At 43.6% G+C, this 24,563-nt stretch overlaps 1 protein-coding gene across 2 annotated transcripts; it reads right to left on the bottom strand.

The window, feature by feature from the left end:
• Nucleotides 1–138: 138 nt before the first annotated feature.
• On the bottom strand, nt 139–23,903 carry NKAP (NFKB activating protein). Of its 2 annotated transcripts, none has more exons than XM_056809731.1 (9): nt 22,938–23,903; nt 20,443–20,523; nt 17,991–18,055; nt 12,609–12,743; nt 11,896–11,974; nt 11,115–11,227; nt 10,746–10,821; nt 2,749–2,898; nt 139–1,141 (listed from the first exon to the last, which is right to left on the bottom strand). In XM_056809731.1, exons 1-9 carry the CDS (start codon nt 23,762–23,764, stop codon nt 967–969), a joined length of 1,701 nt encoding a protein of 566 aa, XP_056665709.1. In that variant the 5' UTR covers nt 23,765–23,903; the 3' UTR covers nt 139–966. The 2 variants fall into 2 exon arrangements, with proteins under 2 accessions (XP_056665709.1, XP_056665710.1); XM_056809732.1 differs by having other exon boundaries at nt 2,786–2,898; nt 22,938–23,900.
• Between the last annotated feature and the right edge of the window lie 660 nt (nt 23,904–24,563).

The raw sequence follows: 24,563 nt of genomic DNA, 5'->3' as shown, positions 1-24,563 counted from the left end.
GCAGAAGACAGATGTATGGTGGATGCCAAGCCAAGGCTCTGATGCTATGCTTGGAAAAAGAGCCGCTGACCTAATCTAGGGCTGAAGGAAGTAGCGGCCTTGTTCCCCCCCCCCCCAAACAGTAACTCAAACCGCCAGTAACATGAAACTTACTTTATTGAAACAAAATATGCCAAACTCAATACATTAGCAAGTAGAGGTGCTATGTTCACTGAATGCCCTAGCTCCCGTTGGTACAATAAGAAAGCAAAACTAGGGAGGAAGAGTACAGTGAGTGGTGGTAATACATGAAAATAGCCAGTATTTTCTGTTTCTTTCTGACCTCAAATGGCATTATGTACTTTTTTTTGAAAGCAGTCTATTGAATCTCTCTTCTCTGTAGTCTATTCAAAGACCAGATTATTCTTAAGTTTCCAAGTTGTTTTTTTCTCATAAAACTACAGCTACGTTACAAACATTCCCAAATAATAATTTTTTTCTTTAATGCTCCAATCTTCACAAAAAGGGGGAAGATTTCAGTATTTGTAGTCTAAAGATCCTACCGTATTTATTTTGTCTTCCCCTATTATACTATGGCTCACAGTTGCAGACTATCTCTTTAGATGCTATCTCTATTTTCTAGGAACAACTTGAGCAAAAATAAGTTCATTACACTAGTACGCTAGACAGCCTATGCTTTTAAAAATTAAAAGAACTCAAAGCTGCTTTAAAACAAAAACAACAAGTTTAACAGAACTTAAAGCTGGAATCTTTATGAGATCTCTTTATATCTGAGAATCCGAGGCCCAAAGAAACTAAAGGACTGGGGCCCAAAAAACCTAAATCAAATCAGCAGCATATTTGTGCAAAGGCTCTAGCTCCAGGAAAGGCACATTTGCAAATGCAAATCATGTGCATAAGAAAATAGAAAAAGTAATACAAAGATATTTGTCATTTAAATTTCTGCTATGTAACTATGAAAAATGCTTAAATCCCATTCTTCCCCTTTGCCTTTCTATAGATGATATCTCTGAAGCTGGCCAGAATCTTGCTTTCTCTCTTCTGCCTCTCTTCCTGGTTGAATGAAGTCAGGGCTCGTTTCTCATTAGCACTGTAGATCTGGTTTTCTTTGCGAAGTCGCACGGCTTCCATTCGACAGTGCCTAGAAAACACGGTAATGTTGGCCAACCCTATTCTGGCTCGCCCTCAACCAATGTTCCCATAGAAACTTCCTAGCCTTTTTTTTTAAACCCTTACCTTCTGTCTTAGAATCACGACTGTGTCTTGGTTCCAAGGCAGAAGAGAGGTAAGAGCTAGGCAAGGGGGTTAAGGGACTTGCCCAGGGTCACACAGCTAGAAAGTGTCTGAGGCCAGATTGGAACCCAGTACCTCCCATCTCTAGACTTTACTCTCCATCCACTGAGCCAACCAGCTGTCCCCCCAAAGTAACAGAAACGGTTTTAAATGAGTCACATTTGAAATAGGCCAAACCCACTTTAAGCTTATTCTGTGTCTTTCCTAGCATTCAATCCAAGTCATCTTTCCTGAATCACTGGCGCTCTGTCAACATAAGAAATACTACTTAGTCTTAACCACCAAGGGCGAAAGACTGGTCTAGTGTTATCAGTAGTCTACTGGGGATAGTGCAGAACTAGATATAGGTAAATAGATCACCTAGGCACCCATGGCTCTGCTGGGTCCTAGCGGCAGGGCACCTGAGAGCTAGTATGCCATGAACCGGGCAAAATCCCTGCACAGTTCCAGTCCACTAAGTAGGCAACAGCTCTTGTGGCCATGAACATGACTGGGTACAAAGCTACAATCAAAGAGAAGGTCTGGTGTGGGGATGTCGCTTCTTTAGGCTGTGGTAGTGCTTTGAAGCAACTCAGTACCATAATGCTGAACCTCCAAAGGGCAACAGGGAAACCCCCAATAACACTGGCCTCCCGAGGTGCTGCTGCTCTGTGACACTTGGCCCAGAGTAAGGACACACGTCATTAGGACTAAAACCTACCGGCTGCATGTGTATACGTGTGTGTGTGTGTGTGTGTGAGTGCGCCCCTATAAAGGCATGCCAGCACTAGTGTACTCTCCATGCCAGGTACCATTACCCTACTTCCTGGAATGAAGCGGGCCTCAACCATGAACCCGAGGTCAGCCCTCTTCCTTTGCTGTTGAAGCTGCCACCCAGGCAAGCTCCACAGGGGGGAACAGGAATGGACAGCCGTACTAAAATTCTCCCAGAGGCTAAGACAGCTAGGAATATTTATCATGTGGCAACATAAGGACATTTAGGGAAAGAAAGACAACTGTAAGACATGGCTCTGAGAAGAGCAACAAGGTTATTGAGTTTGAGGGTCAAACTACGTGTAGAGTCGTTAGGTAGTATGATAGATCTCTGATCACTGCCCTTAAAGGCAGGAAGACCGAGTTCAAATCCTGCTTCAGATACTTTCTGGCTGTTCAACCCTGAGGCACTTAATCTCTCTTAGCCTCAATTTCCTCATCTCTAAAATGGAGATGACAAGACTACCTGCCTCCGAGGATTTTTGCTAGTTTCAATGAGACACTTTAATGCATGATTTAAATATTAGGCATTATTATTATTATTATTATAATACCTTGAATTTCCAACAAACTGTTCATGTTTATATTCTTCTTTTCATTCCAAATCTTCACTTGATGAAATTACTACCACAGGACCCTAATTATTACGGTGTGCCCACTGCCACCTAATCTCGGAGATGGAACTCATTGTCAAGAACCCACCTGCTCCCACTCATGACATAGCCTGAACATTCAAAACCTGAAATCTGGTCACTGGTCAGGCCAATTTCTCCTCTCCGAGGGATCCGCTTTCCAGCCTTCACAAATTCAGCCATGGCAGCTCCTTCACCAGGCAATAGAGCGTGACCGAAGCTGCAGGGAAAATTTAAGACAGGGGTTCGTCCATTAGGCTAGCTCCATATTCAAAGGAGAGAGTCTAAACAGAAGACACAAGGAAAGATTTCTTTGGGAAACAACAGAAAGCAATGCTTAATGAATAGACCTAGAAATGCAAAGTTCCTCTGGGACCAACAGATGCAAGGATCATGATTTCATATAATACAGATCAGAGTCTAGTTCGAAATATTTTCTCTCCTCCTCCCCTTTATGGCTCTTGTTTCTAATTAATTCTCTCTCTAGTTTTTCTCCTTTTAAAAAAGACTAAATACTTGAACAACACTTCTCAAATTTCCATATATTTGACCCCTGAGTCCCTGGGCAGGGACAATGTGCGCCCCAGTGATATCTCACATGAAGAATGGCAGTTCTTGTGACCCCCTCAGAGAAAGCTTAACAGACACCTAAACATGAGAAGGTTGACCATTACTCCCTCCCTTTTAATGTATTTTCATTTATTTCATTAAATATTTCAAGTTACATGTAAAAATTTAACATTCATTTTTTAAAAAGTTGAGTTCTTGACTTCCAGGTAAACATGATGGCAGTCTAGACACAAGACTCTTCCTCTCTTCAGCACCCACCGATACAGACTACCTCAAAAGGCCAAAAAAAAACCCCCCAAATTCATAAGAATGAAGGGACTCTACAGTAGGGTGCAGAATTGAAGGTACATGAGATTTGGGCATTTCCACACTATATAGGGGTGAAAAAGCTCCCATCAAAACATGAGCTGATCTACCCTCCCCCACCCCACCTACGGAGCCAGAGTCAGAGCCAGTGTTTGCTAGAATCAGAGAATGAGCAAGGGGCACCTCTAGAGTTAGTAAGGGGCACCTCTAGGTCCCTGGGAGCTGACTAACACCACCAAAGACCTACCCCTGAGAGCAGCTACACCTGAAACCTTAGCAGGCTGAAGAGCGCAGACTGTGGGCGCTCGCAGAGAAGGACAACAAACATCAGAAGCTGTGGAGATTCGAGAGCTTGCCTCAGGCAAAATCCTTGCTCTTTAGCTCCATACACAGAGAGCCTGCCGATCTCACTCAGATTTCTGATTAAAAAGGGAATGAAAAACCTCCATAGTGATGGCAAATTGTGCCCAGGGGCTACAACTTCCTTCCACCAAAAAAACAAAACAAAACAAAAAGAGAGGGTTGACCCTGGAAAATCTTTACAGAGGAAAAACCCAGGCTACAGAGGAAATAGAGGAGGAAATTCAAATATACGCAAAACCTTCCAAAAAAATGGAAATTGTCCATAAGGTCTTGAAGAATTTAAATTGGAGCTTATCAAAAAGATGGAAGCCTTCTGGCAAGAAAAGTGGGAAATAGTTCAAAGAGAAAATAACAGTTTAAAGGACAAGAATCCCAATTGGAGAAACAGCTGGAAGCCATGAAAAGGATAGACCAAACTGAAAAGGAAAACCAGTCTTTAAAGACCAGAACTAGGCAACTGGAAGACAACGATCTTGCAAAACAGCAAGAATTAATAAAGCAAAGTCAAAAGACTGACAAAATAGAAGAAAACAGAAAATATCTCACTGAGAAAGATCAGGAAAACAGAGGAAGGAGAGACAATTTGAGAATCATTGGTCTATCTGAAAAGCCAGAAATAAACAGAAATCTTGACATCATACTACAAGAAATCATCCAAGAAAACTGCTCTGATGTTCTTGAACAAGGCGGCAAAATAGACATTGAAAGAGTTCATAGAACACCCTCTATGCTAAATCCCCAAAAGACAACTCCCAGGAATGTAACTGCCAAATTCCAAAGCTTTCAAGCTAAGGAGAAAATTCTACAAGAAGTCAAAAAGACACAATTCAGATACCAAGGAGCACCAATCAGGATCTGATTCAGCTGGCACACTAGACCTGGCAGCTTCCACACTACAGGACCACAAGGCCTGGAGCATGATATTCAGAAAGGTAAGAGAATTGGGTCTTCAAACAAGGATCACTTATCCATCAAAACTGACTATATACTTCCAGGGGAAAGTATGGGCATTCAACAAAATAGAAGATTTCCAAGTATTTATAAAGAAAATGCCAAAACTAAGTGGGAAGTTTGAAATCCAAACACAAAGATCAAGAGAAATATGAAAAGGTAAATAAGAAAGAGAGGGAAAGGGGAAAAATGTTTTTTATTCCAACTCCCTTCTTTAAGGGCTACAATTAGATCAAATTACATATATTAATATATGGGGGAAATGTTGTTTGTAACTCTCAAAAATTATATTCACTATTATAGTAATTAGAATAATCATTCACAGGAAGAGATTTGGGCATTAAGGGCTATAAGATGATATGCAAAAAAAAGAAAAAGGGAGGAGGGAATCAAAGATGGCACCAAGAGATACTTGAAGAAATAACATAAATAGGATAATCTTTATCACACAAAGATACACATGGGAAGGGGAGGGGAAGAATGCTCTTATGAGAAGGAAAGGAAGAGAATGCTAATAGGTAATACTTAAACCTTACTCTCGGTGAAATCAGTTCTGAGAGGGAAGAGCATCTAGATCCATTGGGTTCTTGAATTCTATCTTATCCTACAGGGAAAGTGAGAAGGGAAAACTAAGGGGACTAGGGGGGAGTACAAAAAGTGAGGGAAAGAAAGGAGAGAGTGAACTTAATAGACCCTAAAAAAACAAGAAGGGAAAAAAAGGGAGGGACCAGAAAGGGAAGCATATCAAGGGAGGGGATTAGGGAGATTGATTAAAAGTAAACCACTGGTTTAAAAGGATATAGCAAAAGAAGAAAGGACAGAACTAGGAGAGGATATCAAAATGCTAGGGAATACACAAGTGGCAATCATAACTTTGAACGTGAATGGGATGAACTCACTCATAAAACGCAGACAAATAGGAGAGTGGATTAGAATCAAGAATCCTACCATATGTTGTCTACAAGAAACACACCTGAGGTGGATAGATACTCACAAGGTCAGAATTAAAGGTTGGAGTAAGATCTATTGGGCTTCAACTGATAGAAAGAATGTATGAGTTGCAATCATGATATCTGACAAGGCCAAAGTAAAAATAGAACTGATTAAAAGGGATAGGGAAGATAAATACATCCTGATAAAAGGGAGTATAGATAATGAGGAAATATTACTAATCAACATGTATGCACCAAATGGTATAGCATCCAAATTTCTTTTCTTTTTTTTAAAAAACCCTTAACTTTCAGTCTTGGAGTCAATATGGTGTATTGGCTCCAAGGCAGAAGAGTGGTAAGGGCTAGGCAATGGGGGTCAAGTGACTTGCCCAGGGTCACACAGCTGAGAAGTGTCTGAGGCCAGATTTGAACCTAGGACCTCCCGTCTCTAGGCCTGGCTCTCAATTGACTGAGCTTCCCCCTTAGCATCCAAATTTCTAAAGGAAAAACTAGTGGAATTGAAGGAGAAAATAGATAGTAAAACTCTACTAGTGGGAGAGCTGAACCTATCACTATCAAATTTAGATAAATCAGATAAAAAAATAAATAAGAAAGAGGTAAAAGATGTGAATGAAATCTTAGAACAATTAGAGTTAATAGATACATGGAGAAAAATAAATAGGGACAAAAAAGAATACACCTTGTTTTCAGCTGCACATGGTACATTCACAAAGATTGACCATGTACTAGGTCATAAAAACATGGCAAACAAATGCAGAAAAACAGAAATAATAAATGGAAACATTTCAGATCATAACACAATAAAAATAATGATCAGTAAGGGTAAATGGAGAGCCAAATAAAAAATTAATTGGAAATTAAATAATATAATTCTCCAAAATCAGTTAGTTATAGAACAAATCATAGAAACAATAATTTCATTGAAGAAAATAACAATGATGAGACATCCTTTCAAACTCTATGGGATGCAGCCAAAGCAGTACTCAGGGGAAAATTTATATCCGTGAGTTCATATATTAACAAATTAGGGAGGGCAGAGGTCAATGAATTGGACATGCAAATCCAAAAACTTGAAAGCAAACAAATTAAAAATCCGCAGAAGAAAACTAGAGATCCTAAAAATTAAGGGAGAAATTAATAAAATTGAAAGTAAAAGAACTATTGAACTAATAAATAAGACTAGAAACTGGTATTTCGAAAAAACAAACAAAACAGACAAAGTACTGGAAAATCTAATAATAAAAGGAAAGAAGAAAACCAAATTAACAGTATCATAGATGAAAAGGGAGAGCTCACCTCCAATGAAGAGGAAACTAAGGCAATCATTAAAAACTTTTTTGTCCAATTATATGGCAATAAATATGCCAATCTAGGTGATATGGATGAATATTTACAAAAATATAAATTGGCTAGATTAACAGAAGAAGAAATAGAATTCTTTTTTTTTTTGCCAGTTAGGAGTTTTTTTTCCCATTTGAATTAGTTTATTTAGTCAATTTAGAACATTATTCCTTGGTTAAAATAATCACATTATTTCATTTCCCTCCCTCCCCTCCACCCATCCTTCCTGCAGCCAACTTGCAATTTCATTGGGTATTACTTGTGTCCTTGATCAGAACCTATTTCCATGTTGTTGACGTTTGCACTGGGATATTCATTTAGAGTCTACATCTCAACCCATGTAGTCAAGCAGTTGTTTTTCTTTTGTGTTTGTACTCCCACAGTGTTTCCTCTGAATGTGAATAGTGGTTTTTCTTGTAGATTCCTCCATGTTGTTTAGGGTCACTGCACTGACACTAATGGAGAAGTCCATTACATTCGATTGTACCACAGTGTATCTGTCTCTGTGTACAATGTTCTCCTGGTTCTGCTCCTCTCACTCTGCATCAATTCCTGGAGGTTGTTCCAGTCTCCATGGAATTCCTCCACTTTATAATTCCTTTGAGCACAATAGTATTCCATCACCAACATGTACCACAATTTGTTCAGCCATTCCCCAATTGAAGGGCAGCCCCTCATTTTCCAGTTTTTTGCCACCACAAAGAGCACAGCTATGAATATTTTTGTACATGACTTTTTCCTTATTATCTCTTTGGGGCACAAACCCAGTAGTGCTATAGCTGGATCAAAGGGCAGACAGTCTTTTAGGGGCCTTTGGGCATAGTTCCAAATTGCCCTCCAGAAAGGTCTGATCAATTCACAACTCCACATAATGCAAGGATAGTTCAATATCAGGAAAACCATATCAACAAGCAAACCAACAAAAATCACATGATTATATCAATAGATGCAGAAAAAGCCTTTGACAAAATACAACACCCATTCCTATTAAAAACACTAGAAAGTATAGGAATAGAAGGGCCTTTTCTAAAAATAATAAACAGTATATATCTAAAACCATAAACCTAATCTAATCTAAATTATCTATCTATCTATCTATCTATCTATCTATCTATCTATCTATCTATCTATCTATCATCTATCTACCATCAATCTAAAATCATCTGCAATGGGGATAAACTAGAAGCCTTCCCAATAAGATCAGGAGTGAAACAAGGATGCCCATTATCACCCCTATTATTTAACATTGTACTAGAAACACTAGCAGTAGCAATTAGAGAAGAAAAAGAAATTGAAGGTATTAAAATTGGCAATGAAGAGACCAAGCTATCACTCTTTGCGGATGATATGATGGCCTACTTAAAGAATCCTAGAGAATCAACTAAAAAGCTAGTGGAAATAATCAACAACTTTAGCAAAGTTGCAGGATACAAAATAAACCCACATAAGTCATCAGCATTTCTATATATTTCCAACACATCTCAGCAGCAAGAATTAGAAAGAGAAATTCCATTTAAAATCACCCTAGTCAATATAAAATCCTTAGGAATCTATCTGCTGAGACAAACACAGGAACTACATGAACACAACTACAAAACACTCTCCACACAATTAAAATTAGATCTAAACAATTGGAAAGACATGGATTACTAATGGGTAGGACGAGCTAACAATAAAAATGACAATCCTACCCAAATGAATTTACTTATTTAGTGCCATACCCATTGAACTACCAAAACACTTTTTTTACTGAATTAGAGAAAACCATAACAAAGTTCATTTGGAAGAACAAAAGATCAAGGATATCCAGGGAAATCATGAAAAAAAATGTAAAGGAAGGTAGCCTTGCAGTCCCAGATCTCAAACTATCCTATAAAGCAGTGGTCTTCAGAACAATCTGGTACTGGCTAAGAGACAGAAAGGAGGATTAGTGGAATAGACTTGGGGTAAGTGACCTCAGCAAGATAGTCTATGGCAAGCCCAAAGATCCCAGCTTTTGGAACAAATCCACTATTTGATAAAAACTGCTGGGAAAACTGGAAGACAGTATGGGAGAGATTAGGTTTGGATCAACACCTCACACCTTACACCAAGATAAACTCAGAATGGTGAAAGACTTGAATATAAAGAAAGAAACTATAAGTAAATTAGGTGAACACAGAATAGTATACATGTCAGATCTTTGGGAAAGGAAAGATTTTAAAACCAAGCAAGACTTAGAAAAAGTCACAAAATGTAAAATAAATAATTTTGATTACATCAAATTAAAAAGTTTTTGTGCAAACAAAACCAATGTAACCAAAATTAGAAGGGAAGCAACAAATAGGGAAACAATCTTCCTAACAAAAACCTCTGAAAAAAGTCTAATTACTCAAATTTACAAAGAGCTGAATCAATTGTAGAAAAAAATCAAGCCATTCTCCAATTGATAAATGGGCAAGGGACATGAATAGGTAATTTTTAGTCAAGGAAATAAAAACTATTAATAAGCACATGAAAAAGTGTTCTAAATCTCTTATAATCAGAGAAATGCAAATCAAAACAACACTGAGGTATCACCTCACACCTAGCAGACTGGCTAACATGACAGCAAAGGAAAGTAATGAATGTTGGAGGCGATGTGGCAAAGTTGGGACATTAATGCATTGCTGGTGGAGTTGTGAATTGATCCAACCATTCTGGAGGGCAATTTGGAACTATGCCCAAAGGGCACTAAATGACTGTCTGCCCTTTGATCCAGCCATAGCACTGCTGGGTTTGTACCCCAAAGAGATAATAAGGAAAAAGACTTGTACAAGAATATTCATAGCTGCGCTCTTTGTGGTGGCCAAAAACTGGAAAATGAGGGGCTGCCCTTCAATTGGGGAATGGCTGAACAAATTGTGGTATATGTTAGTGATGGAATACTATTGTGCTAAAAGGAATAATAAAGTGGAGGAATTCCATGGGGACTGGAACAACCTCCAGGAATTGATGTAGAGTGAGAGGAGCAGAACCAGGAGAACATTGTACATAGAGACTGTGGAACAATTGAATGTAATGGACTTCTCCATTAGTGGCAATGCAGTGATCCTGAACCACTTGGAGGGACTTATGAGAAAGAGCACTATCCATATTCAGAGAAAGAACTGTGGGAGCAGAAACACTGAAGAAAAACAACTGCTTGAATACATGGGTCGAGGGGATATGAATGGGGATGTAGACTCTGAATGAACATCCTAGTGCAAACAACATGGAAATAGGTTCTGATCAAGGACACAAGTAATACCCAGTGAAATTGTGTGTTGGCTGTGGGAAGGGTGGGGGTAGGGGAGGGAGGAATAGAATATGATTTTTGTAACCAAGGAATAATGTTTGAAATTGACCAAATAAAATTAAAAAAAAATTTTGAGTTCTTAATTCCCTGGTTTCCTGCCATCCTTCCCTGCCTTGAGAAGTCAAGTGATAGTGATTATATATGAGAAAAAAGTCATGCAAAACACCAGGCTAGTCACGTTGCAAAAGAAAACACGAACAAATACGAAAAATCAAGAAAATTTAAAAAAATAGAGCATTGCTTTTCTGTAGTTCTACTGCTACTCACTTCATAGGCTTATCTTCTTGAACGGAATATATTTTCGGAGCTTCGAGTCCACCTGATTTCTCTTTTTGTCCGTTCTCTGCCAAAAACAAAAACCAACCAACACACACACACACAAAACACGTACGTTACCCGTTGACTAATTAAATATTTCCTGAGCATATTCTGTCCACTAGGTGGATTATAATCATTAGTGCTATATGAGAGGGAAGAAAGTCCCTCATGGGAGAGGCCAATTTAGGGGAGAATTATGGACAATAAGGAACCACTTTGGGTCTCCTGGAAATTGCTGGCTACACCGGGCTCCTAAACAATCATGTCTACGTGTAGTGATGAGAGCTGAACTTGTCATTCCAAGTCTGAAGAACTTACCTGCTGGTTTGTTCAGCTGAGGATTTTCTAGAAGTTTGTCAGAGTCTTTGTTGCTTGATTTCTCCGCTTCTTTCTCATGAGTCTTCTCATGCTTGCACTTCTTTGACTTCTTCCTGCCATGATTATAATTTATTGTGCACATTAAAACTCTAGGGAAATCCACCAACCGAGATGAGAAGAAATCTGCTTACTAGCACTCTTGCTCATAGGATTAAGGCATCAGAGATCTAGAGCTGGGAGGGACAGAGTACTCTAATCCTCTCACTTTACTGCCAAGGAAGTGACTTCCCCAAGGCCACAGGAGCCAGCATTTTTTAAACCCTTCCTGTGTATTGGATCCAAGGCAGAAGAGCAGTAAAGATTGGCAATGGGGGTCAAAATCCACCATGCTACCCAGCTGCCCCCCAAGCCAGCATTTTCAACCTAGAACTCAACTTCTTTCCACTCTGCTGTGCTTTCCTTTTCACATTTTAAAGCAAATAACATCTGCAAAAAACCCAATGCTTTTCTTCTTAACAATCTTAGGAATTGATTTCATTTTTCATTTCCTCCTTGACATGAGGGAGAAAGCAAGGCACTCATCAAAGAGAGTCCATAGCAGAATCCTCAGCTCAAGGATCCTCTTCATGGTGAATAGGTTCTACTTCCAACTAGTGTACCGTATTTCATAAGATCGTATCAGGCCCCATTCTACTCCCAACATGAGAGATTAAGGGAACCTAAAAAAGAGCTTTCATCCTCTAAAAGAGAAAATAGTCATTTGCAAATCATTCATTCTTACTCGTGATGCTTCTTCTTCTTTTCCTTCTTCTTCTTCTTGCTCTTCTTGGACTTCTTTGATTTGCGCTTCTCCTTCAAATCTACCAATTAAAGTGGAAGTAAAGACCTGAATGAGAACACGGCCTGGGAGTGGGCCCCCGAGGCCCCATCGCACTCATTTCAAAAACGAGCAAGCAAACCAATTACAGAAGAAAAATCAGAGGTTCCCCAAACATGAGAAGTAAAGTTATTCCCGTTTCATCTGTATAAAGGAGAAAATTCGCTTCCATGGAGAATGCTGTTAGAGCGATGGATTTCTAGTTTACTGGGCTAGCAGAGGGAAAGCAGTGGCGTGTTTAAAGGCAGCTTTCCACTAAAGCCTTTGCTGGGCTGCCCCACACAGCTTTAGCTGTCCTGTGTTAACCATCATCAGATCCTTCAGTGACTCCCAGAGTCAAGCGAAAGAGATCTTGAGGGTTGTCTAGTGTAAGAAACTCTTTGCCCAAACCTTTCCAGGGAGAAGAAATTCACGGGCTCCTGAAGTACCCCATTTCTCTTAGGGACAGCTCTGACGGGTGGTTCCTTCCTTATAAGCCTGGCAGAGCAGTAGTACTGTATCATGATTGCAAATGCCAAAAACACATGTTGGAAGAAAGCAAACAAATTCTCTACATGACCCAATTTTGAGCTGAAAACCTCATCTGGGGGTTGAGCAATTCAGCTCGGCTTTCTTACCATCATTGCAGCTGCTGGGGCCGTCAAGGCCATCGCCGTCTAAACTCTTCTTGTGGCTGCTTTTGGACTTCTTCCTCTTTTTCTTGACTCTATCCTTGGAGTGGCTTCTCTTCTTCTTTCTCTTCTTGCTTTCTTCTGTAGAGATAGTTACAGAGCATTAAGGGGAAAACTATTAATGTTTGAAGATATTTCCCAGGCTACGCCACCCCACAGTGAACTTTCCCTTCTGGTTTTTCCCCTTAGTATAATTAATTCCACCCCCAAGTATATGTAATAACAATTTTTGACATTCTTTCCCCCAAATCTTTTATTCCAAATTCTCTCCTCCTCCCCAAGATGGTAGAACCTTCCCTTGTTAAAAAGAAAAGAAAAACAGTCAAGCAAAACCAATCAACACTGGCCAGTCTGACTGGAATGTACTATTTCACACCCACAATTCCTCAGATCCCCACCAAAAAGAGGGAGATGTATTTCTGCATTTCCTCTTCAGGGCCAAGATCAGAGATTACAATCATAAAACAATGGGCTTCATCACACTAGTCTGCATTCAGGTTACTGGCTTGACTTTCTTTGGGATGTATGGGCTCACACAGATCCACTCACACACATTCTTCTGGTCCTACTAAACAGTACTTTTCCATTTCATCCTCTGATATACTACAGGTCCCTGACAAGTGGCATCTACTTTGTTCACTACTTTTTTTTAAACCCTCACCTTCCATCTTGGAGTCAATACCGTGTATTGGCTCCAAGGCAGAAGAGTGGTAAGGGCTAGGCAATGGGGGTCAAGTGACTTGCCCAGGGTCACACAGCTAGGAAGTGGCTGAGGCCAGATTTGAACCTAGGACCTCCCATCTCTAGGCCTGGCTCTCAATCCACTGAGCTACCCAGCTGCCCCTGTTCACTACTTTTTTTTAAGCCCTTATCTTCTGTCTTGCAGAAGAGTGGTAAGGGCCAAGCAATGGGGGTTAAGTGACTTGCCCAGGGTTACACAGCTAGGAAGTGGCTGAGGCCAGATTTGAACATAGGACCTCCCATCTCTAGGCCTGGCTCTCAATCCACTGAGCTACCCAGCTGCCCCTGTTCACTACTTTTTTTTAAGCCCTTATCTTCTGTCTTGCAGAAGAGTGGTAAGGGCCAGGCAATGGGGGTTAAGTGACTTGCCCAGGGTCACACAGCTAGGAAGTGGCTGAGGCCAGATTTGAACCCAGGACTCCCCATCTCTAGGCCTGACTCTCAATCTACCGAGCCATCCAGCTGCCCCTTTTGTTTACATTTATTTGCTATTGTCCCAAAGGCTGCTATCGATATTTAGGAGGGCTTTCTGGCTGACCTCCCTATTGGTATATGCTCTGGCAGTGAGAACTTAGGAGCTGTTTTGGTCACTTTTCTCACCCTATTCCAAATTGTTTTCGAGAATGCTTAGACCAATTCACAACTCCACCAATGGTAGGTTAGGGTATCTATATTCCTATAGCCTTTCCAATACTGACTATTTCTAACTTTTGTCATATGTGGGGTAATGTGAAGGCTCAGAGTTGTCTCTTTTGGTCAGTGGCTCTTGATCTTACATATTGTGAAGATGGGATTAACTCTCCACAGCCCACTTTTAGATTTAATCACCAGAAGTGTATACACCCCACTTATCCTTAAGTGGAGGAGGTCTGTGACCCACATGTGCTATTGTGAGTGATGAATCAGAATCGGCTGACTGCCCCGGGGCAGTCCTAAGCAAAGCAATAGCAGCAATTGGTCCATGTAAAGAGGAAGGAAGTAACAAAAGGAAGGGTCTTTAAAAGTGGCAAGAACTTCCTGTGACCAGCTCTTTTGCCTTGGAACTTGACCATGAAGGAGCTCTGGCATGGGACGTTGGATTGCTCTTTGATTTTCTCTTAGAACTACCATGTGGGGGGCAGCTGGGTAGCTGGGTGGATTGAGAGCCAGGCTTAGAGATGGGAGGTCCTAGGTTCAAATTTGGCCTCAGATACTTCCTAGCTGTGTGACCCTGCACAAGTCACTTAACCCCCATTGCCTAGCCTTTACCACTCTTCTGCCTTGGAACCAATACACAGTATTGACTCCAAGATGGGAGGTAAGGGTTTAAAATAAAAAGAACTACTATGTGGGTAAGTGAAAAAGGCTGACTCCCTTTTCTGGCTTTCCTGGAGGTTCTAGACTTCAGAGAGGCCCCTTGTCTTAGAGGAGGCCTCGTGACTAGAACCCTTGTTTAATTTACCTTTGGGTCCCCTTTGCTGGGGCCTCTGAAGCCCTGCCTGGTTCGGACCGGGCCAGAGTAAATATCTACTCTCTCTCATTTATTTACTTTTACCCTTTCCCTCTATTTTATAAATAAATTGCTATAAAGCCATTTTGATTTGAGTAATAATTTCTGGCGACCACACTCTTATAAATTTAGTCCAACCCTTTAATTTTTAACCTGTACAGTATTTCAGTTAATTCTCTATATCTCTTAGATATTAGACCTTAAGTTTTCTTCCATCGGCCAGTTTCCTTTTTTCTATCTGTACTGATTTTGTACAAAAGTGTTTCAAATTTCATGTAACTGAAATGTTCTATTTTATTTTTTCTTGATCACTACCATCTCTGGTTTGGTTAAGAAGTCTCCCCCTAGGGGGCAGCTAGATGGCTCCCTGGATTGAGAGTGAAGCCTAAAGTCAGGAGGTCCTGGGTTCAAATGTTCCCCTCATTTCATTTTCAACCAATTTTTAAATGATAAGGTCTTTACTATTTAGGTCATGGATATCCATTTGTAACTTAGCGTGTGATATAATAGAACATACAGTTATCTACCAAATTCTTTTCTAGTTTTCCTGGCAACTTTTGTTGGACTGAAGAATTCTCCCCCAACTAGTTTATGTTCTTAGGATTACTGAACAACAGGGCTCCTGAATTCCAGTGTTTCTGAATCTAGTTAGTCCTAACGCTCGACTTTTTATTTTTGATCAGTACCAAATACGGCTTTCTACTACAGTCTGAGGTCTAGGACTATCCCTTTGAGATTTTTGATCTTATGTCCCTCTCTATGAATATTACCATTATTTTATCTTGTTGTTACTGTCTAGTTCTACAACAGAACCCCCGATCATTTAATTCCTGTAACACTAAGTTTGTAAATTATTTAGGGAGCATTATGATTTTTATTATCTTAGGAGGCTCTAACCTCGGAAAGCTAGTGGCAGCTAGGTGACTCTGTGGAACAGAGTCCTGGGCCTGGAGTCAGGAAGGCTTGAGTTCCAATCCAGTCTCAGATACGTCCTAGCTGTGTGACCCTGGGCAAGTCACTTCACCCTGTTTTTTTCCAGTTTCCTCCTTTGTCAAATGAATTGGAGAAGGAAATGACAAAACGCTCTAAGATCTTTGCATAGAAAACCCTAAATGGGGTCACAGAGTTAGACACAAGTGAAACAACTGAATCACAACAATATGCCTCAGACACCAAATAATTTCTTTAAATATTTGTCTTCTCTTATTTCTGTAAAGAGCATTTTATAATTGAATTTAAATTAACTTGAGGCTAATGTTAGTCAATTGACAATTTTATGTATTTTGTAGTTATTTTGAAAGTGACTTCTTTATCATTTCCCTCCTGGTTTTTTTGCAATTGCTACATTAAAATCATGATGATTTTTTATTTAATCTGAGTACTTAGACTTCATTGATGGTACTTATCTGTTTCTTTGCTGATTCTCTAAGGTTTTCCTAAGTCAGCCATCATGTCATCTGCATATAAGGATAATCTTGTCTCCTCTTTGCCTACTTTATGCCTTTAATTTTTTTAAACCCTTACCTTCCACTTTAATTTTTTTTAATTTTTTATTTTTTATTAAAACCCTCACCTTCTGTCTTGGAGTCAATACTGTGTATGGGCTCCAAGGCAGAAGAGTGGTAAGGGCTAGGCAATGGGGGTCAAGTGACTTGCCCAGGGTCACACAGCAGGGAAGTGTCTGAGGCCAGATTTGAACCTAGGACCTCCCATCTCTAGGCCTGGCTCTCAATCCACTGAGCTACCCAGCTGCCCCCTACTTTCCACTTTAGAAGCAATACTGTGTATTGGTTCTAAGGCAGAAGAGTGGTAAGGGCTAGGCAATGGGGTGAAGTGACTTGCCCAGGGTCACACAGCAGGGAAGTGTCTGAGGCCAGATTTGAACCCAGGATCTCCCATCTCTGGGCCTGGCTCTCAATCTACTGACCTACCTAGTTGTCCCCTTCTTTTTTTGTTTCAATGAGATCACCAACATTTCTAGAGCAGTGTCAATAATAGTATTCCTGCTTTATACCTGCATTTCTTGTGAGAGCTTCAAATATTTCTCCAGTACAAATAATTCTGGCTTTTGTTTTTGCACATTTTTATTATTAAAAATGACCCTTCTGTGCCCATTCTTCTTAGAATTTTAAAGCCTATCTAGGTACTCTATTTGTTTTTTTTTAATAAAAATTCTCACCTTCCCACTCGGAATCAATATTGTGTCTTGGTTCCAAGGCAGAAGAGTGGTAAGGGCTAGGCAATGGGGGTCAAGTGACTTACCCAGGGTCACAAATCTAGGAACTGTCTGAGGTCAGATTTGAACCCAGGACCTCCCATCTTTGGGCCTGACTCTCAATCCACTCAGCTGCTCCTACTCTATTTGTTAAAGACCTTTTCTGAATCAATGGACATAATCCTGTGGGGTTTTTTTTCTTTTAAAAATGAATTACAACTGTTTTCCTAATTTTGAGCCATCCTTTTGTTGTCTAATCATTTTCACTCATGCCTAAATCTTTGTTACCCCCTTTGAGGTTTTCTTTTATCTCCCCAATGGGTATGGTTTTTAATTTTCCCTTGGAATCCAAACAATTATAAAACACTGTTAATATTTGTAAAAAAGTTCTGGATTATAACAAAGCTTATAAATTACTAAATGATCTTGCAAATATACATAGAAATTAAACATCAAGTATCTTGCAAAAGCCTGAACCACATCAGTACTAAAATGACCTACTTTCTATGCAAGTAATAGGCTTACCTGGCAAAGATACTAGAGTACTTTACTATTCCCTTCTCCCACTCATTTACAGAGGAGGAAACTGAGGCAAAACAGGTTAAATGCCTTGTCCAGGGTCACCCCACTAGAAAGTGCTTGAGGCCACATTTGAACTCAATGTCCTGACTCCAGACACCGTACCCTATTCCCTGTGCCATCCAGCTGCTCCTTACTTCCATGGAATAAATCCAACTTTGTCATGAGAGCTAATTTGGAGGATATACTGCTACAGACTTTTTACCAACTACTGGTTATGAAATCTTTCTGTTATTCTAAGTTGGTCACTTCACTATTCACAAGCCTAGTCAAGAAAAAAGCATTGCCAATTAAGGAAAAATACCTCCTGAAGGAACAGGGATTTTCTTAGCATTTGTCTCTTCTTCCTCTGGGGTGTTCGCATCAGAGCTACAGTGTGGGAGAAAAGAAGTGCAGGAATCAGAAATGTGAGAAGAAACTCTTTACTGCATTGATGGTTCCGAGATCTCTGTGGGGCCAAAATGATATCCGATCGGTCCAATTCCTTTTTTAATTTATTCTTAAAAGTCAATTCTTTCCCAACAAGATACTCTCCCCCCCCCAGTATTAAAATAAAAAGACAGGTGAAGCAAAATGAGTCTTATAAAGTGCTATATACCATGTGGAACATTCTAATCTTACATTTGACAGTTTAACAGAAAGTGAAGAAATGTGGTTTAGCCTCAGCCTGGGATTCTTTACCCTCTTTTTAGGAAATCTGGAAAGAGAATCTACTTTTCCTTGAAGTCTTCAAAGGGCATAAGGGGCAATACTGCATTCAGGGGGAAGTAGCTAATACTGCAATAGAAAGTATTTAATCAGCCATAAGAAACTTAGTTGGAAAGGAGAAGCACTGAACAATCACTGCAAAGTCAAAGAATGAATGTGAGGGCTGAAAAGAGCCTTGAACAACATTTCCTTTTAGAGATAAGGAAATAGACCAGAGGAGAAAAGTAACTTGTTCTCTGGTCATTTGGAAAGGGAATCCTCCAGACAAATGGTAGAATCTCTAGTGAAGGGAGGATTTAAGCTTATGAGGGGGTGGGGTGGGGAGAGAGACAGAGAGAGACAGAAAGATATAGACAGAGAGACAGAGACAGAAAGAGAGAGGGAGAGAGACAGAGAGAAAGAGGGAGAGACAGAAAGAGAGAGTCACAGACAGAGAAAGAAAAAGGGAGAGAAACAGAGAGAGAGAGAAAGAGAGACAGAGAGAGAAAGGGGGGAGAGGTAGACAGAGACACAGAGAGATAGGGGGGAGGGAGACAGAGATAGAGAGACAGATACAGAGAGGGAGAGAGATAGAGACAGAGAGAAGAAAGAGAGACAGAGATAGAGAGAGAAGAGAGACAGACAGAAAGAAAGAGAGAGGGAGACAGAGAGAGAGGGAGAGACAGAGAGAGAGAGAGAGAGAGAGAGAGAGAGAGAGAGAGAGAGAGAGAGAGAGAGAGAGAGGGAGAGGGAGAGACAGAAAGAGAGAGAGAGAGAGAGAGAGAGAGAGAGAGAGAGAGAGAGAGAGAGAGAGAGAGAGAGAGAGAGAGAGAGAGGGGGGATTAGCTCCGATCACGATGGTCCAATTGGAAGAGACCTCAGAGATCATTTTGTCCACCTGTTTCTTTGTCCTGTGCAGAAATAGGCAGTCTGGGGTGAGCCAGCACGGAGCAGTGGAATTGCTCATCAACTCCAGGAGATGGGAGGGAAAGCCCAAGAATCATGGAACCACGGGAAAATTTTTTTCAGATAACATCTTTATTTTTTTTGAGGGGGGGGATTTTATTTAATTAATTTAGAATATTTTTCCATGGTTACATGATTCACGTTCTTTCCCTCCCCTCCTCCCGCCCCTCCCGTAGCCGACGCACAATTCCACTGGGTTTTACATGTGTCATTGATCCAGACCTATTTCCATATTATTGATATTTGCACTGGGGTGATCGGTTAGAGTCTATGGGAAAAAGATTTAAAAAAAAAAAAGGAATCCATCCCACCTTGCAAGAGCAGCTTGCCTGCCTCAGATCCAGTTGTTCGATCTTCCCGATAGTAATTCAAAATCAGTCTCTAGACCTTTATTCCAAGAGGTCTCGGGTCTGGAATTTTTTTCTAGTCTACAGAGGCTGGAGCACACCCCTAGCGTCCTGAATTGCGCCCCATGCTGTAACTGGGTAAAGGGAAGTCAGACCGCCCCCCCCCAAAGAAAAAAAAAGAAAAGGTGGGGGAAAAAGAAAAAAAAGAAAGGCGGGAAAAAGAGAAGAAACGGCTTCAGACCGTAAAGAGGGGTTCTAGATTGGTCATTGGCTCCCAGTTAGCGGCATGGTATTAATTCCCGCTGTGAAGGAGAAGCCAAAGTCACTTGGCGCTCTATCGCCACTTTTCCCTTCTGGGCCAGGGGATAATACCTTCAAAAGGAATATTTATTCTTTCGCCCCCACCCCCCCCCCCCCCGTTCCACATAATACACCTGTCTCTCCCCAAAGCATCAGCTCCTGATACGGGGCACCTCGGGTTTCTGCATTGTTCGCCTTCAGTGAGAAGTCTCAGGTTTTAAAAGCACGATCTGCACTCAGACCTCCCCACCAACCCCCCCCCCCCCCCCCCGGCGGATGGCTTTTTCGATTCTTACTTAGGCCACTTCCACGACTTAAAATTTCGGGGGAGGCTACCTGGAAAGGTGGGGCGGACTGGGGAAAGAGGAGCGCATGCTGCGGTTTTTTTTTTCCGACGCAGCTAAGGAATAAGCAGTTAGCAAAGCCGTCGCTTTGGAGGGCCGATCCATCACTTACTCTGGCTCCGGAGTTTTGGGAGAGAACCCCCACACTTCAGGCGCCCCGAATTCTCCGATCTTCTGCCTCTCCATCGCTCTCCTGAGAAAACACAGGGATGGAGAAGTCAGCGTCGGGGACCGTCTCATCTTGTGCTTTCCCAGTCAGTGGTCTCCAAAATGGAGGCCGGGAGCTGCGCGGTCTCCCCTCCCCCCCGCCCCCCCCCCCCCGCCCACGGCGAACACAGGCTCAGCTCTCATCCCTACTCTACGCCCATCGTAGCTCTCCTTTTGAGGGGACAGACGACACGCGGCGCAACTGTCAGACACGGGACGGTATCAGCCCTCATTTTCCCTCAAACCCTTTTCCTTTTCCCAGAGTTTCTCTCTAACGGGGAAGGTTTCCAAGTGCCCCCTCCCCCACTTATCCAGTCAATAAGCAGCTCTTCTGATCTCTATTGCACCCCCCCTCCCCGCCGCGCGTCCATTCCCTTCTCTCTAATCAGGCAGCCACCCTCTCTCGGCGCCTTCTCCCAGACTAGTGCCGAAAGCTGTACCCACGTTTTCTCCATTGGCCTCCCCGAGCCGTCCCCTGGCTCGCGCTCCCTCCTTACCCCTGGGAATCGTCCCCTTCCTTTACAATCGAAGCCGGCTCTGCTTTGAGCTCGCCGTCCTCAATCCCGTGCTGCAGCCTCATCTCTCAGCCTCCTCTCAACTCCGGCCCCGCCCCCAGGCTCTCCCACAGGAAATCTCCCCAACGACCCGACACGAACTCCTCCGAGTCAGGGGGGCGTGGCCCGAGCCCAGTCTACACCTAGCCCGGCTAATCTTCGGGAGGAGCGGGCGGAGAACTAGTTTGACTGAGTAGCTGCGTCTACACCTGCTGCTCCTGAACGAGGGTGCGCCACCGCTAGTCTATGGGCGAAAGGGGGCGGCCACTTCGGTGCGTGCACGTGCATATGTGCCTGGGCACATATGCATGTGTTGGGGGCGTGTGCATACATATGCTTGTATATTACATATATGTCTGTGTACACACGCACACAGAACCCTTCGCGGTTTTTTTTTCTCTACCCTTTTCTATCCTATCTTGAGCCTCACAGCCCCCCACCCCCTACCCGTTAAACTCTTAGGACCGACCCAGGAGAAATGGGCGTGAAGAAAGATTAACCCTGCTCCCTGCCCCCACCCCCCACTCCCGCCGTTTTAAAACCCGGGAAAGGTAACCAGCGTTCCTCCGATCCTAGTGTCCAAGGTCGAAGGGGCTATAGAATTCCCCAGTTCACGCCCCTCCCTCCCTTTCACAAATTACCAGACTCCCCTCGTGGGGGTCCCCGCGCGCGGAACTCCAAACTGGAATTCAAACCCGGCTTTGATCCTTTTTGCTAGGAGATCCTGGCCAAGTCCCTAACCTTTTCGTCCCCCAGTTTTCGCTGAAAGGGGGTGTGTATGTGGGTAAAACCTGAAGGTTTCTTGGCTTCCTTCCAGACCTGCCTAACCCTATGATTCCGGGGGTCTCTACCGATAACTCGCCAGTTCTAAGCCCCAAGCAGTTGCCAAAGGGGTGGGCGCGATTGCAGCCAACGCCCTCGGGCTCCCAGAGACATCGCAAGTGCCCACTTTATTTTAAAAAAAAACCCATTCATTTAGCTTTTTTAAACACCACTTTCATTCTTTAAAAAAAAAATTGGGGGGGGGGGGGAATAGGATAAAGAGCCAGGCCTAGAGACGGGAGGTCCTGGGTTCAAGTGTGATTTCAGACACCCTGGGCAAGTCCCTTAACCCCCCATTGCCTAGCCTATACCGCTATTTGGTCTTGGACCCAGAACAAAGTACGGGATTCTAAGACGCAAGGTAAGGCTTTAACATTTTTAAAGCAATTTGTATTACTCGAACCCAAACCGACCCATGCATATATTTCAGGCGCACAAAGATTCCCGCGGACTGTGCCCCGCTCCTGGGCTCGGGGGAATGGAGGTGACGACCTCAAGAGGGACCCGGGAAACCCTCCGAAAACCTTTCCCACTTATTTATTGCCCGAGGGAGCTATACCCATGGGTTCCAAGGAGAGGGGCAAGACGGGGAAGGGAGCAGGAAAGCAATCCAGAACGAACGAAGGGGCAGAGCCAGAACAAATAGCGGCGGAGAGGGGCTCTAGTGTTAGCACCCCAGAACCGTCAGAAAAGGAAAGCGGAGATACGGCCGAGGGGGTGGGACGGGGCGCCGTACAGGACGGGAAAGGGTTTAGGGAGCCGAAGGAGAGATCCCGAGGGGGGGGGATGTGGGGGGGAAGGGTTTCCATTGTTAGCGCTCAAGAACCGAGAAAGCGGAGATACCGCGGAGGCGGGGGGAGACGGGAAAGGATTTGGGGACGAGATCCCGGGGGGAAGGGGTTCGAGAACCGACGGAAAAAAGTGGGGACACGGCGGGTAGGGGGGGTTACGGGGTTGGGGTTGGGGAGGCGCGAGGAGGCCAGAAAGGAGGAAAGCCAGGGGAGCCGAGAGGCGGGGGGCTTACTTCTGCCAAAGATTCTCCTCCATGGGTCTTTCGTAGGTCCGGGCCCAGGGATGCTGGTTCCAAGGTTCGGGGTAGTAATAGCCGCCTTGGGGAGCCGGAGGAGCACTGATCGGGTAGGAGTAGTAGTGGCCCTGGAGGGTAGAGAGCCACCCGCCAGGCGGCAGGAAGCCCAAGCTCGAGCCCGGGTAGGTGCCGTAGCCAGGACCGAACTCGTAGCCCTGCCCTCCGTAGCCCGGCGCTGGCGGAGCTCTCGGACTCACGCCCGGACTCACGCCGAAGTGGTAGCTGGAACTCCGCGCCGGGCTCCGGGGCGGACTGAAGCTCGGGCTCAGGTACGGGCTTGGCGTGGGCGCCGGACTCAGGCTCCGCACTGGGCTCGGAGTCGAGCTCTGGCTGGTCCCGGGACCCGGGCTGAGCTGGCGCTCGCTGCTGGAGCAGCCCAAGACGGCGCTGGCAGCAGCTGCAGGGGGGCCGCCCCCGCCGTCACGGCGGTCATAGCGCTCCCGGGATCGAGAGCGAGAACAGGTGGGGAGGTTAGAGCGGGAGCGACGGGGCCGGGACCGGGGCCGGGTGCGGGAGCGGCGTCCCGGCGAGGGGCGACTGGCCTCCCCAGCCTGGGCACCCTCGGGGGACTCGTCCGATTCGGCGGCTTCTGGGTCGCCGTCCCCCTCCCCGCCCTCGGCTTCCCAGCTCTCAAAGTCGCTGTCGTTCCTAATGTCGGGCCAGGGAAAGATATATCCCGTGTACCCTCCACTACTGGACTCGCTGCCTCCCCCCAGGATCTGTATCTGCATAGCTTGGCTCATCTCCTCCTGAGGCATCTCCATACTTCCACCCCGAAGCACTGAGCCAGAGCGAGCTCTGGGCAGTTGTTGAGCGCCGGGTACTCAGCCCAGAAGAGCTCTGCCTCGGTCTGGTGAGCCAAAGGTCTTACTGCTCACTGGACTTGTGGCGTGGGTTATCAAAGGCTAATTCTATGCGCATGCGTCTCTCTCCGTGTGGGGTCAGCTGGACTATGGGATTCCCGCCATTCTCCTGAGCAAGGCTCTTGCAGCACCTGCCTTGTCCCTGCAGATTGCATTGATAAAGCGAGTGCATCATGGAGAGATTTTTATGCCAATTAGACCCCAGTCAAATCCAAACAGAAAAAAGGAAGCAACTCTCTGTAAGTAGAGCCCTTTGCCAATGCACATTTTCAGCTGCTGCACTTTGCAACCTCAGGAGTTCCTTGGGGAAATTTGGAGGGTAAACGAATTGTCCAGGGTCAAATAGCCATTATGTATCAGAGGAGGGATTTTCTCTCCTTCAAGGCAGGCAAATCCCCATATCCATCCGCTGATCCAGTTAGCCTCCGTATACGTCCGCTGGACTGTGGACATAATTTGGAAGTCATATTTAACGCCCATTGAATTCTTTCTAGTAGCAAAGCAAAACCAGCCAATTGTTGAGAGTGTGGTGCCCGTCACTGTAGTCATACTCCTTACATACACTTTTCCCCTTTGTGCCACCCTGTACCCAAATGCTCTTATCATGTTACAGAGGGGGATAACTGAGTCCCAGAGAGGGAAAGTACTTTTAGGATTTCTGGATGTCAGACCTGGAAAGGTCCTTAGAAACTACTTAGTC

Source organism: Monodelphis domestica, chromosome X (genome assembly GCF_027887165.1).
Source record: "Monodelphis domestica isolate mMonDom1 chromosome X, mMonDom1.pri, whole genome shotgun sequence".
Lineage (NCBI taxonomy): Eukaryota > Metazoa > Chordata > Mammalia > Didelphimorphia > Didelphidae > Monodelphis > Monodelphis domestica.
This window is presented reverse-complemented; position numbering and strand designations above follow the sequence as displayed.